Source organism: Eucyclogobius newberryi, unplaced genomic scaffold (assembly GCF_026437365.1).
Source record: "Eucyclogobius newberryi isolate DKJ021-1_F unplaced genomic scaffold, fEucNew1.0.hap1 SCAF_13, whole genome shotgun sequence".
NCBI classification, from domain to species: domain Eukaryota; kingdom Metazoa; phylum Chordata; class Actinopteri; order Gobiiformes; family Gobiidae; genus Eucyclogobius; species Eucyclogobius newberryi.
The window spans coordinates 25035666-25049027 of record NW_027315757.1 but is presented as its reverse complement, the minus strand read 5'-3'; the positions used below and the strand labels follow the sequence as shown (position 1 = coordinate 25049027).

Below are 13362 nucleotides of genomic sequence, written 5' to 3'. Positions count from 1 at the left end.
TGAACATAATGAATTGCACATGTTTTCTTCAAAGCTTCTTTTTAAGTTTGATCAGTACAGCCTGAAAGAGACACATCTCGCCCGGATAAATGCAGCCATTGTCTGTCGAGAGACTTTTGATCAGAAGCAGCTGTCATCACTGTCCTCATCCGTCCCGTCTCGTATTTTATATTAAAACCGTTAGTATTATGGTCTGGGTGTGTTGAATTAATTACACTGTTTGTGCCGTTGGACAAACTGAGCTTGTTTGTCGTTAACGTCTCTCCGGAGAAATCAGCCGAGGATTACATAACTCTTTTGATTTTAATCTGAAATTTGAAACTGTGCACTGATTTAAATACATTTGATTATGGTGTGAAAGCAGCTTTTGATGTGGTAGCCGTATGTTAGCAATTTGAAAAAGAATAGGCTCATATGAAGATGTTTAAAGCAGTAAAACATCCTTTTAATTAACGGAAAACAAAAAAACAAGCTTTGTTTTGGCACATTTCCTTTAAATTGGCTTACCTATTGGTTATCATAGCACTTAACAAACATGGTCACTGGGATTGTCCTTCAATGATTAATGCTTCAGTGAACCTGTCATTTGCTTTATTTATGAATTGTGCGTTGACATGGCTTGTAAAATAACAGGAATTTAACTATTTCCGTGGGAATTAATTGGAATAAAAAGGGAACTAGCGCGGCTGAAGGTTGTGGTACTGAGATCTGACAAAGTTCAGAGACTGACAAGGGATTCTACTTTCAAAAGTCTTCAGGAAAACTGCTCTGCACAGTTTTACAAGATTAATGGAAGCTCATTTGAGGAAGCGGGCAGTTTTTGTAAGATAAGATAAGATATTCCTTTATTGTCCCACATGGGGAAATTTCATTGGTGCAACGCAGGTAGATACAGAGATAGATACAGAAGAACAGATCACTTATAGGAAGTCTGAAAAACACTTTCAGTAGAAGATCTCCTATAAATAAATAAAAACTCCCATAGACAAATGAATAAATAAATACATAAATACCATTGCATGTGATCACGACAGTAATTGCACATGAATATGTGTCACGACAGCACATAGATTGCACATGAATTTCACATGAATTGCACATGAATTCCAACAGCAATTGCACATATGACAGAGTTGCACATCAGTATTAGGTTAGGTCAGTATTGCGAGTGTTCAGTACTAACAGTTTTTGTTATAAAGTCTGACAGCAGCAGGAAGGAAAGACCTACGGAACCTTTCCTTCGCACCTCGAGGGTGGATCAGTCTCTCACTGAAGCTGCTCTCCAGAGCAGAGAGAGTGTCCTGCAGGGGGTGACACTCATGGTCCAGCATAGATGTGAATCTAGCCAGGACCCTCCTGTCCCCCACCTCCTGCACCGAGTCCAGAGCACAGCCCAGGACGGAGCTGGACTTCTTGATGACTCTGTCCAGCCTCTTCCTCTCCCTCTCTGTAATGCTGCTGCTCCAGCAGGCCACACCGTACAGGAGGGCTGATGCCACCACAGAGTCATAGAAGGTCTTCAGGAGTGGCCCTGTCACTCCAAAAGACCTGAGTCTCCTCAGGAGGTAGAGCCGACTCTGGCTCTTCCTGTACAGTGCGTCTGTGTTATGAGTCCAGTCCAGTTTGTGGTTCAGATGAACACCCAGGTACTTGTATGAGTCCACTCTCTCAATGTCCCGTCCCTGGATGTTCACTGGTGAGGGGGCAGTGGGGTGGCGTCTGCGGAAATCCACCACCATCTCCTTGGTCTTCCCCGCGTTGATGAGGAGGTGGTTCCGCTGACACCAGTCCACAAAGTCCTGCGCCAGTCCTCTGTATTCCGCGTCATCGTCGTCCGTGATGAGTCCGATGATGGCAGAGTCGTCAGAGAACTTCTGCAGGACACAGCTGTCCGTGTCATGTCTGAAGTCTGCAGTGTAAAGGGTGAAGAGAAAGGGCGCGAGGACAGTGCCCTGGGGCGCCCCCACACTGCAGGTCAGAGTGTCAGACACACAGTTCCGGGCTCTCACAAACTGGGGTCGGTCTGTGAGGTAGTCCAGGATCCACTCTGCCAGGTCATACTCCACACCAGCCGTCTCCAGCTTGTCCCTCAGGAGCAGCGGCTGGATGGTGTTGAAGGCACTGGAGAGATCGAAGAACAGGATCCTCACAGAGCTGCCAGGCTTTTCCAGGTGAGAGAGAGAGCGGTGCAGCAGGGAGATGACAGCGTCCTCCACTCCGATGCCAGACCGATATGCAAACTGCAGCGGGTCCATGGCTGAGCTCACGGTGGAGCGGAGGTGGTCCAGGACTAGCCGCTCCAGTGTCTTCATCAGGTGGGACGTGAGAGCCACTGGCCTGAAGCTGTTGAGGTCTTTGGGGCGCGGTGTCTTAGGCACAGGTACCAGACAGGAGGTCTTCCAGACCTGTGGTACCACCCTCAGCTTCAGGCTCATGTTGAAGACATGCTCCATAACTCCACACAGTTCATCTGCGCAGGACTTAAGGAGCCTGGGGCTGATGCCATCAGGTCCTGCTGCCTTCCTCACTTTAATCCTCTTCAGCTCACTCCTCACCTGTGCTGCTGTGACAGTCAGTGGTTGGCAGGGGGACCGTGTGCTGGGGGGATGGGTGAGTCCAGGCGAAGTGGGGAGCTGATGGTCCAGGGCAGATAAGCGAAGAGGAACAGATGCAGGGCATTGTCCAGCTGTGGAAGAGGGAGCATGCAGCTGTGCAGGGGGAGGGGCGGGTGACCGATCAAACCTCAAGAAGTGAGCATTTAAATCATTCACCCACTGTAGATCCCCCTCTGTCTGGGCAGGGGGGATTTTGAAGCCCGAGATGGTTTTCAGGCTCCTCCACACTCCCTGAATGTTCTTCTGCTGCTGCTGCTCCTCCATCCTCCTCTTGTAGCCGGCCTCAGCCTGCCTGATCTTCCTCCTCAGCTCCTTCTGCACAGTCCTCAGCTCCTCCTTGTTCCCTGACCTGAAGGCTCTCTTCTTCTCCTTCAGCAGAGCCTTCAGTTCACGGTTAATCCATGGCTTGTTGTTTGGAAAACACCGCACCGTCCGGGAGGGAACAATGTTCTCAAAACAGAAGTTGATGTAGTCCGTGATGCACTCTGTGATGGTGTTGATGTCCTCCCCATGTGGGTCATAAAGCTCAGTCCAGACAGTGGTGCTGAAGCAGTCCCTCAGAGCCTCCTCGCTCTCAGCAGACCACATCCTCACCTCACGGGACACCACAGGCTGCCTGCGCACGATGGGTTCATACACAGGCCTCAGATGTACAAGGTTGTGGTCCGAGCTGCCCAGGGGAGGGAGGGGGGAAGAAGAATAAGCCTCCTTGGTGTTGGCAAAAAACAAGTCCAATGTTCTATTCTCTCTGGTGGGGCAGGTAACATACTGGGTGTATGTTGGTAGGACAGAAGAGGGAGAAGCGTGGTTAAAGTCACCAGAGATGAGGAAGAGAGCCTGTGGATGCTGTGTTTGCAGCCTACAAGTGCAGGAGAGCAGTGCTTCACAAGCATTTTCAGCATTGGCAGACGGGGTCACATAGACTGCGATTAAAATCACATGTGAGAACTCCCGGGGCAGATAGTATGGCCTCATGCCAATAGCCAATAGTTCAATATCCTTGTTACATAGCTGCTCCCTCACTGTGCAGTGTTCGGGTTTGGACCAGCTTGTGTTCACATATACCGCCAGACCTCCACCTCTTTTCTTCCCGGATTCTCTAGTTCTGTCCGCCCGCAGCAGATGAAAATTGTCCAAACCTACAATAGAGTCTGGCATTTCTGCTGTTAACCAGGTCTCTGTGAAAATCAAGACGCTGCTGTCCCTATAAATCCTCTGGGACCGCATGAGGCTCGCTATTTCCGTCATTTTATTTTGAAGGGACCTCACGTTACCCATGACTACGACGGGAACCGACCTCCTGTTTTCTCCTCTCTTCTCCCGGAGTTTACGTCCAGCCTGTCTGCTTCGCTGCGTTTTCCTTAGGATATCCGCCGGGATAACGCGACGATCCCCGGGTAAGACGACAGTTCTCCGCAGTTTCATGAGTTCCTCCTTTGTGTAAACGCGGTACGGTGCCGGGCGGGGGGCGGGGCCGGAGCCGGAGCCAGGGGACTCAGAGCCAAGACACATCGCAACGACACGACGAAAACACTCAATCCAGCCGAACAAAGCCAAAACAAGTTAATTTAAAGCGATTCCAGTGCGTGTCCCGATCGTTCGTGAAGTTCCTCTTTCATATAAACGTGTATATCAACGTGTACCGACGACACGCCGTACTTTAGCGCAGCTGGAGGGCGCGGGGGGGGGGGGGGGGGGGGGCTGGTGGGCTCGCTCGGAGCTAGCTCACGTCACAACAACACAACGAACGCAACGAAAAACGCTCAAATCCAGCCGAAAAAAGTCAAAAACAGTTGAATTAAAAAACTATTCCAGCGCGTGTCCCTATCGTACAGTAAAATAGTTAAAATATACTAATTATATTTACAAAATATAGGAGATAAAGCACAATAAGTGTGAGAAAGAAGAGAGAGCGTTTACACCGGGCTGCCAGCTGTACCAGCGCCTTATGACGTAAGAGAGGAGTATGGGATTATATACATTAGATTCACCAAAAAGTGTTTTTATTAGTTTGACTTTTAGTGAGATATTATTATATAACAAAGCACTTAAAAAAAAAAAAAACTTGATACTGACTTGACATGACTTTTTACCTTTTTAGGTTTTTTTCTTCCAAATTTCAGATCTATTTGAATAGGAAATTCTGCAATGCATATACATAACTATTATGTCATTAACCCCATCTGAATTACTTCTCTAAATATATCATAACAATTATACAATTTTGGGGGGGTTAACAGCTTAGAAAGTAAATTCATAACATAATTCCCCCTATTATGCAGTTGTACTTGTTTAGTTCCAGTTTCAATGTAACCCATAGTGACATAAATGCTAAAAGGGCAACAGATTTCAATGTTGTTTTTTGTGCAAGAACGCTGCTGTTGACAGTTGCAAATACAATAGACCAATGTGCTCAGATATTCCATGATTAAATATAGCCTTGAAATACTACTGCGGCACTGACTGTACGCCAACTCCGCCTGGGGGAACGAGCACCTATCGCAACATTGAGAAGTTGAAGGTCACTTTGGCGGTGCGGGAAAAACAAAAACAAATGCAAAATCAGGATTCAAACTGCTCACTATTATTTTCGCCTGATTCCATCACACAAAATGTCAGTGACAAAACAGTGCCTCCCACTCCAGAACAGACCTCGCGGACCTCCTGCTCCGGCCTTTAGGCTTGTTTTGATGTGCTCTAAACGTCTATGCATCACTCGCTGAAAACACGAGAGAAAAGCGATCCATTTGACCATCTTTTATGCCCCTTCAACCACCCCTCAGAAAACCGATGTCTTTGTTTTACGCAATCACAAACATGTCACTCACCATGTAATAACAGGATTATTCATTTCAGACTGTCTTCGCTATCTATCTATCCCTGCCGACTGTTGTTTGATGAATAGCTGCTTATCCTCCATTGATATTTGCAATAAGACCCGTAGAGGAACAGCTCAATACAATTACCATTTGTTTCCCTTTTCTTTGTCTGCCAGGCTGGAGAAATAACCTTTGCATTCCCCTGAAATTCGATGCCATCCTCAGAATTTATCAGTTACACTTAAATGAATTGAAATACGAATGGATGAAGACAGCCAACAATACTTCCAAACACAGAGGCTGGATTGACGGCATGTTGCACCAGTGATGAATTATTTCTGCTGTAAAATTCCATATATTCTGTCCACAGCATCGTGTTTCATGTTTGTTACACAAAGAAGACCAATTCTGTCAATGCCTTGTTTTAGTATTCAGAATTGTGTTTGAACTCTGCGGTAAGTCTAATTGTTGTTGAATGCTGATCACTGGTTTTCTGTTGGTCTGTGGCAGCCCTAGAGCCCCTTGTTTGCACCTCTTAGTGAATTTATTGTTTAATTATCAGAGAAGCGGTATTAGCAGTCTGCCGAGCACGCTGGCACTGCCTTCTAAATGCGCTCTGAAGCCTATTATGAGTGAACTGCTTTGGAATAATTGATTGTATTTGACACGACACTGAGGAAGCTAGTTTGAGTCGTGATCAATTTAAATGCGAAGCTGAGGGAAGCTTTTATTTCTCTGTCAGACTTTATTAAAAAAAAAGTGTGATTTCTACACAAACTGATTAGGCAACGGTGAACGTGAAATCGTATTTTCACCTCACCATATCTCAATTCTGACACTATGTGGGATTTGTTTAGTCTGTTTGGTCTGTTGATGTGGATATTCACTGCAACTTTTGAGGTGAAAGATAATTACTCCTCTCACAAAGCCACAGTAAAAGATGAGATGTTGTACTCTTCCTATTGTCCATTAATATAAGCCCAATACTATTTGTGACAGGAATACCATCATGTTTGTCTGATGTATGTGTTTGCTACATCTTTGCAACAATACAACATGCCATTATTAGTTTTGGTTGAACAGAATACTTGTCGTAATTGTGTATTATAGTGATGAACAACACTTTGTGATGCAACTGGGCCTCACAGTGAAGCTTACGCTGAGCAGAGTGGGAGTAAAATGGATTTCCTGCTACATCACCTCAATACATCACAAGTCAGAAGCTCATTATTACATCATGATAACGTTTCCACCAGAGACATCATTGCAGAAGATTTACACGCTTTGCAAAACACTTCAAAGTCTAATCAACAGTTTTCTTCACGTTCTAAAATGCTGTTTTCAAGTTGCTGTCAAAAACACATTCCTAATATAGAAAGTACAAGATGATTAAAAGTTATATAAAGCGACTTTAATACCATATTCTAAGCTTTTATGTAAATAAAGCCTCGGACATGTGTTGAAATGCATCCGGTAAGTGCTATGCGGAGCGCGGTGTGATTCGCACTCAGCAGCAGTAAACAGCAGATGGTAGACTTGACTGTTTAGCGCTATGGATTCTATTTACCTACCTACCTGAACGACCTACATTCTCTGCTGCAAACGGCCAAAAAAAAAGATGCACTTAATTGTTTGTTCTTGTTTATTCTTGTTTATTCTTGTTTACTGCGGTTCGAGCAGACTGCGAGGCCAGAGGAGTCATTAGCCATGCATGAAGGAATTAGCTTGTTTATCAGCATTTTGATTTTTGGTCCCGCCTCGCCATCCTTCTGACATTTTCGAGGCGTTCATGATCCATGACTGATTTCCAGTGCGGCTAGCATACCACGGGTTTCTGCATTGTGCGTATTGTTTTATAATTAAATGAGGGCTGATTAGCTGCAAGCCCGTTGAGGACAATAGCCTGGACGTGTCTACGGCTTGGAGCGGTAACCTTGAGCGATGTACATCTGTCCTATCAATTGGACATGCTCCAAAGATGCAGCACATTACACAGAGCTGCGATCTGTTGTCTCAAGGTGATCCGCCCAGGTGTGTGTAAGTTTGATTTTCACATCACATACATGGGGATGTTGATGACCACCTACTTCATATAGTCCTTGAAAATAAGCTGAACATCAATTTACTAGAGTCAAGGAGCATAGATGAAGCATGGAATTTAAAATGAATAGCGAATATCTTTAGATTATTAGTGCATCCATGGCTCATGGGTGCTATCTCAAGTTGTATGTTTTTATTATTATACTTCTGTGCCTAATCTGTGTTGCAACACTGGAATTTCCCCATTGTGGGACAAATAAAGGTTATCTTATCTTATCTTATCTTATCATGTGTTGAGCTGTTGCCATTGGACGTTTACCTGCATTTTATACCTACAATGTACTCTAATGTGCACCTATTTATTTTCAGTATACAATTGATGAACTGTCATCAAGACACATACAAAGAGTAATATTACTAGTTATTATTTGCCAGACAATCCAGGCCTCCTACATTCTGTTTAAAATAAGAAGAATCCGGAATTGGACTTAGGATGGTCCAGCAACAGCCGCTGATTTTTAGCACATGGCTCTTAAATGTGGATTATTTTTTACCTTGGATACACAAGAGTCCTTGCTTCTTGATTCTGCAGAAACCTCCTCCGTTTCTCAGTCCTTTTTTGTTATTTCTTTCCCCTTTTTTCACCAAAAGCCAAAAGCCACCATGTTTGTTTAGACATGGTGTTTGGACATCGACCTATCAATCGTGCCCATTTGAAATCGGGGAAGACAGGACATAGTTCCAGAGGAAAACGTCTTTTTTAAGTATTGTCAAAGCCTGATCTTTGCTGGTTAGTATTTTTCTAAAGCTTGATCAGGGATTTAAGAGTTTAGCTTTTTTGTTCAACAGTCACATGATTTACAAGCCAATCATCACCTATGAAAACGGGTTTAATGACAGTCAGAGCAAAAGTCCTTGAAACGGTGCCTAAAAATCTTTATCAATTCATTACAGGAAGGGCATAAGTGGGGCTGAAGTCATGGAATACAATGAAAACGAATACTATTTCCAGTCTCTGTGCTATCTGGAGATATGTTTAATATCCCATTACAGGCCAAGGAGTAACCACAGTTCCACAGTGTCAAGGGACAAACATAATCCAGAGGGAAATTACCCATCAGCAAGGCAATACTGTTACTGAGATGCAATTACTTGGCCACTTGTGAGACAGAGCCCGCTATCCATGGGTGCGCGTGTGCGTGTGGTCGATACTTGCATAAAAGCTCTTATGTTTTTTCTGGGTAAATTGGATTCTTTGCTGGGGAACAGTTAATTTAGAATACGTCCACGATGCAAATGATTGATGTTAGCATGTGGCAACAGAAGCATGTCGTGGAACTCTGAGATATTGGAAGGAGATGGAAATAACTTTCATCCAAGCATTACAAGGATATTTTCTCGTCATGTGGATCCTGTTTGCTGATTTATTTTATAGCAGACGCATCTTCATTTGTGACGGAAAAAAAACTGGTGTTGGCTTTTCTGTTTCTGTGTGATGGCGTAGTGTTGCGCTGGTGTTTGTTTGCTCTTGGATGAATGACGTCTCACAAGAAGATTTAATGCACCAATTTAGAGGTGAATCACATACCTTACGAACAAAGGAACCAGCGGCAATCGGAATGATTGTAAACATTGGATAAGGATTTGCTTGCGGCCAGCATTATGCTTTATTATTTATATAAAAATAGCAACCGCCTGGGCGAATACTTTGGCTTGCTCTGGTTCACACAAAATTCACGGAAAAATCCTTATTCCTGGTGTAAATCTATCGGAACTGGCGCTGGAGGGCGACTTCTCTATTGTACAACAAATGATCACCTTGAATTCCATAATTAATCACAGCGAAGCTTTCAATGCGATGCCCCTAACCCTAACAAGAAGCTGAGGGAGAACTGCAGCCGTTTGCATGGGAAATAAAGTCATCGGAGCGAAGTGTGAGCCTAGCGTGCATAATAAATGTATGACAAAACAATACCCCAGGCACCTCGGTATTAATGGTATGCAGCGAACTCATTATTAGAGTTCCAAAACAGCTCCTAGAGTAACACAGATGGAGTCAATTAAGCAATGAGCATGCTTGCTTGCTTGTCGTTTCATCTCTTTTCTTTTATCTCGTGCTGTATTTCTCCGTGGATGTAATTAGCTGTACGTTTTCCCCTCAACAACATAATGTCCGGTGATGACAGCCGCCATTTTGACTTTCCAAATAATGCAGAGTTATCGCCCACACTGTTAAGCAGCCGAGAGGGTCAAGTCGTGCTGAAAAAAGCTTTGGGCTGTTTTGTCACTAAATCATTAAGTCACTATTAGACCCATTTCTAACATTTTGGGAATTTATTTTTGTCGACAGAATTTTTGAAGTGGGAATTCTGCATCTTAAAAAAATAAATAAATGCGGGGACATGTTATTACTTTCTCTGGAATAGGGGTTTCCCAATATCAAATGTTAGTGTTATGATTATTGTCAGATAAAATCACAATTGAATGATTATTCATGATTACTGAGACTTACAAACAGTGAAATCTTTAATTTTCTTTCATTCCCATTGTTTTACGAGTTACTATTCCTTAAGTTTATGAAACTGAACTTTCTGAAAAACAAAATAAAGTTATATTTGGCAAAAACAGCCGGATAAACAGACCAACTAAAACTAAAAATACTTTATTTTGCTTCTAAAATTGTTACGATTATTATTTTTTTGGTTCGTACCTGTGACTGCATAATCACAATTATCGAGTACAGTAATCTAATAATCTTGACATCTCATGAAGGATGTGTACACGTGTATCCTTGTTAATCCTTGTTTGGGCCCAGTTTGAGACCTAAAGTAGATATAGTTTGGTCCCGTTCTAGTCCTGATTTAGTCCAGATTTAGTCAAGGTTTGATAATGAGTTTAGCTTCAGTTTAGTTCCAATTTTGTTCGTAGTGTGGCGATCATGTTATTTTTTAATATCTATATTTTATTGGTCAAAAATACCTATAAAAAACATGAATTCCTACTGTGAGCCATGATGCCTCTCCACAGATCTGACCTGTAACTTGTCCCGATGTCCCAGATGGCGTACACTTTGCACCTTTCCGCAAATATCTGGCAGCCATTTGTTCATAGATCATTAAACAGAAAACATATGCCATGACAGCAGTTGTGAGATATGAAGTGCTCGAGAGCGAGAGAAGGAGGACGATTCTGAAATGTGCTAAACAACTGCTCGTTTTTAATCTGATTTGACACTTAACAGCTTTTTTTTCTCCTCTTGTTTTTCCAGGGAGCTGATGCCTTCGACGCTGGAGGGCCAAATCACCATGGAGAAAACGCCGAGCTACTTCGTCACTAGCCATGCCCCTAAGCGCATACACTCCATGGCGCGGGACATCAAGCTCATTATTGTGGTGCGTAATCCCGTAACAAGAGCCATTTCGGACTACACGCAGACTTTGTCCAAGAAACCGGAGATCCCCACTTTCGAGGTCCTTGCTTTCAAGAACCGGACGCTGGGACTTATCGATGCGTCTTGGAGTGCGCTGCGTATAGGGATTTACGCGTTACATCTGGAGACGTGGATGCAATATTTTCCTCTTTTGCAAATGCACTTTGTGAGCGGGGAGCGACTGATAGTGGACCCCGCGGGAGAGATGGCCAAAGTGCAGGACTTCTTAGGACTCAAGCGGATCGTTACGGACAAACACTTTTACTTCAATAAAACGAAAGGATTCCCTTGTCTGAAGAAGCCGGAGGACAGCAGCATGCCTCGGTGCCTGGGCAAGTCCAAAGGCAGAACTCATCCCAAAATTGACCCGGACGTGATTCGGCGACTGCACAAGTTCTATAAGCCCTTTAATATGATGTTCTACCAAATGACTGGACAGAACTTTGAATGGGAACTGGAGGCGGAACATGAACACAAAAGCGCTCAGGACTAATGTACTTGGCATGGCACAAAACAGCCTCGAACACCAGCTTTCTCACCAATAAAACTTGCTTGGTCTGCTAAGATGAGAGAGCGCTCGCCAATCAATCATACCGAACAATTAGCAAGAGTTTACCGCTACTGCTTTCCTCTTCAATACTAATGTTGATGATAATGGTAAATCATTATTGTACATACAAGACATAAAATATATTTATATTTGTGAAAAAGGAGATGATTTATTCTCATTTGTTTGGGTTCAGAGTACAGTCAAATCACGGATATAAGGTATGTAAGTGTCCTTATACCTCATGAAACCAGCTTTAGTTTATTTGTTTTGCGCTCAAGCCCACACAGCACAATACAATGTTATATTTCACAGTTTTCTCCATAAACCATGATCTTTTTTGACGTGTATTTGAGTTTGCCTTGACAATCCCTTACCATTGTCAGTGTAATTTAAACCCAAATGTTCATCGAGTCTGTGTTAAGTCTCTGGTCATTCGTTGCTCATTGCCTGGACATGTATTCAGTATGAAAGCTCATGTACAGCGGCCGTCTTTCAATAATTGGATTGTTTCACTGCTGCGCATTAGCATACTGATGATAGTGCACTCAGAATGGTGCAGTGTCAGAATGAATTGACAAGCCTTATCAGGATACAGCTGTGCATATTAATACCTGCATGACAACCATAAGAAGAGATAACAGCCTTTTGAACAGCAGTGAACAAAGACTGTCTTCAAGTAAGAGCACTACTATGAAATAATGTTGCTCAAGTACGGCCAGACCACCTTGAGAATGCCCATGTTCATGTACAATGGTGTATCAACGAGAGTATATTTGTTGACCCTGGAAATACGCCTATGGTAACAATGCTCAGCTACTACTAGCCCAGGTTGAGCAATTACATTTCCCCAGTGGGCCATATTTGAATCCAGGCATGTGACAAAGGGCTGGATCAACACAATCATTACTGTGACAAATACTCGTAAGTACATTTCAGTAAAATATTGGCTTCTGTGATCTATTATTTCACTCAGTCATTCCAGTTAATCTTTATTGAGGACGGGTGTGCAGTTAAGGGAAAAGGTCTACCAGTACTTGGCCTGTTGAACGACATTAGGATGTTGGACATTTGAGTTGCACAAATGGTGGTATTTACATGGACTATACCAAATTAGACAAACGAAAGCATATCTGAAGGTATTGTGCAGGATAAGCAAAGGTTTAAATCATTTGAAGTTGTCTTTTTTCCCTTTTTTGTGTGTCAAATGTACGCTCACTTAAGAGTGGAGGGACGATCCACCACAATTTTCACTCAAATGAGAAAACTGTTAAATAGTAAAAGGTTTGTATAAAATAAAATAAAATATAAGAATGATTTATTTTAAAACATACTCATAAATGCTCCTATGGTTTTGATAATAATACATGATTGAAACAGAATGACACTTGCCTGATAGTTACTATTGTATAAGGTTATGCCTAGTGACATTATGATGAAGCAAATTCCCTTGCCAAATCACACTTTAATCATTGTTTACCCAGAGTGCCCCTCCCGACCCTCGTCTTGTCACAGTAAAACATGTCGATGAGTTCAGGAGCGCGGCACAAGTTTGTTAGCAAACATCTGCTGCGCGACGCTCAGCTGGCGTTACCAGATTAATGGCTTGTTAAATAAACCTCTGCGCACCGGAACAGAGTCAATGTCACACAGAATTTCACCGTCAAGGATATCCTTCAGGGGCAGAGCAAAAGAACCCACTCTGAATGAGAGGATGATTGGTGGATCGAGCAGTATAAACGAAGAAAATGTGACATTTTGTGACCATCCCCGGGCACATTATTATGACATCATAAGTGGGCTCAAGGTTATATGGAAAAAACCTGAAGGAGGATTTTAATTTTAATTTTTCTTGTACTGATCAATCACAATTTTCATTTTTTTCCCCCCTTTCTTATTAAAAACAAATAA

At 43.0% G+C, this 13362-nt stretch overlaps 1 protein-coding gene across 1 annotated transcript in view; it reads left to right on the top strand.

The window, feature by feature from the left end:
* hs3st4 (heparan sulfate (glucosamine) 3-O-sulfotransferase 4) overlaps positions 1–11617 on the top strand; it is a 128813-nt gene extending 117196 nt beyond the window's left edge. Inside the window, exon 2 of the mRNA XM_072443041.1 lies at positions 10743–11617. Within this exon, the coding sequence (XP_072299142.1) occupies positions 10743–11397 (655 nt within the window). The 3' untranslated portion in view covers positions 11398–11617. The remainder of the gene's footprint in view (positions 1–10742) is intronic.
* The last annotated feature ends 1745 nt before the right edge of the window (positions 11618–13362 follow it).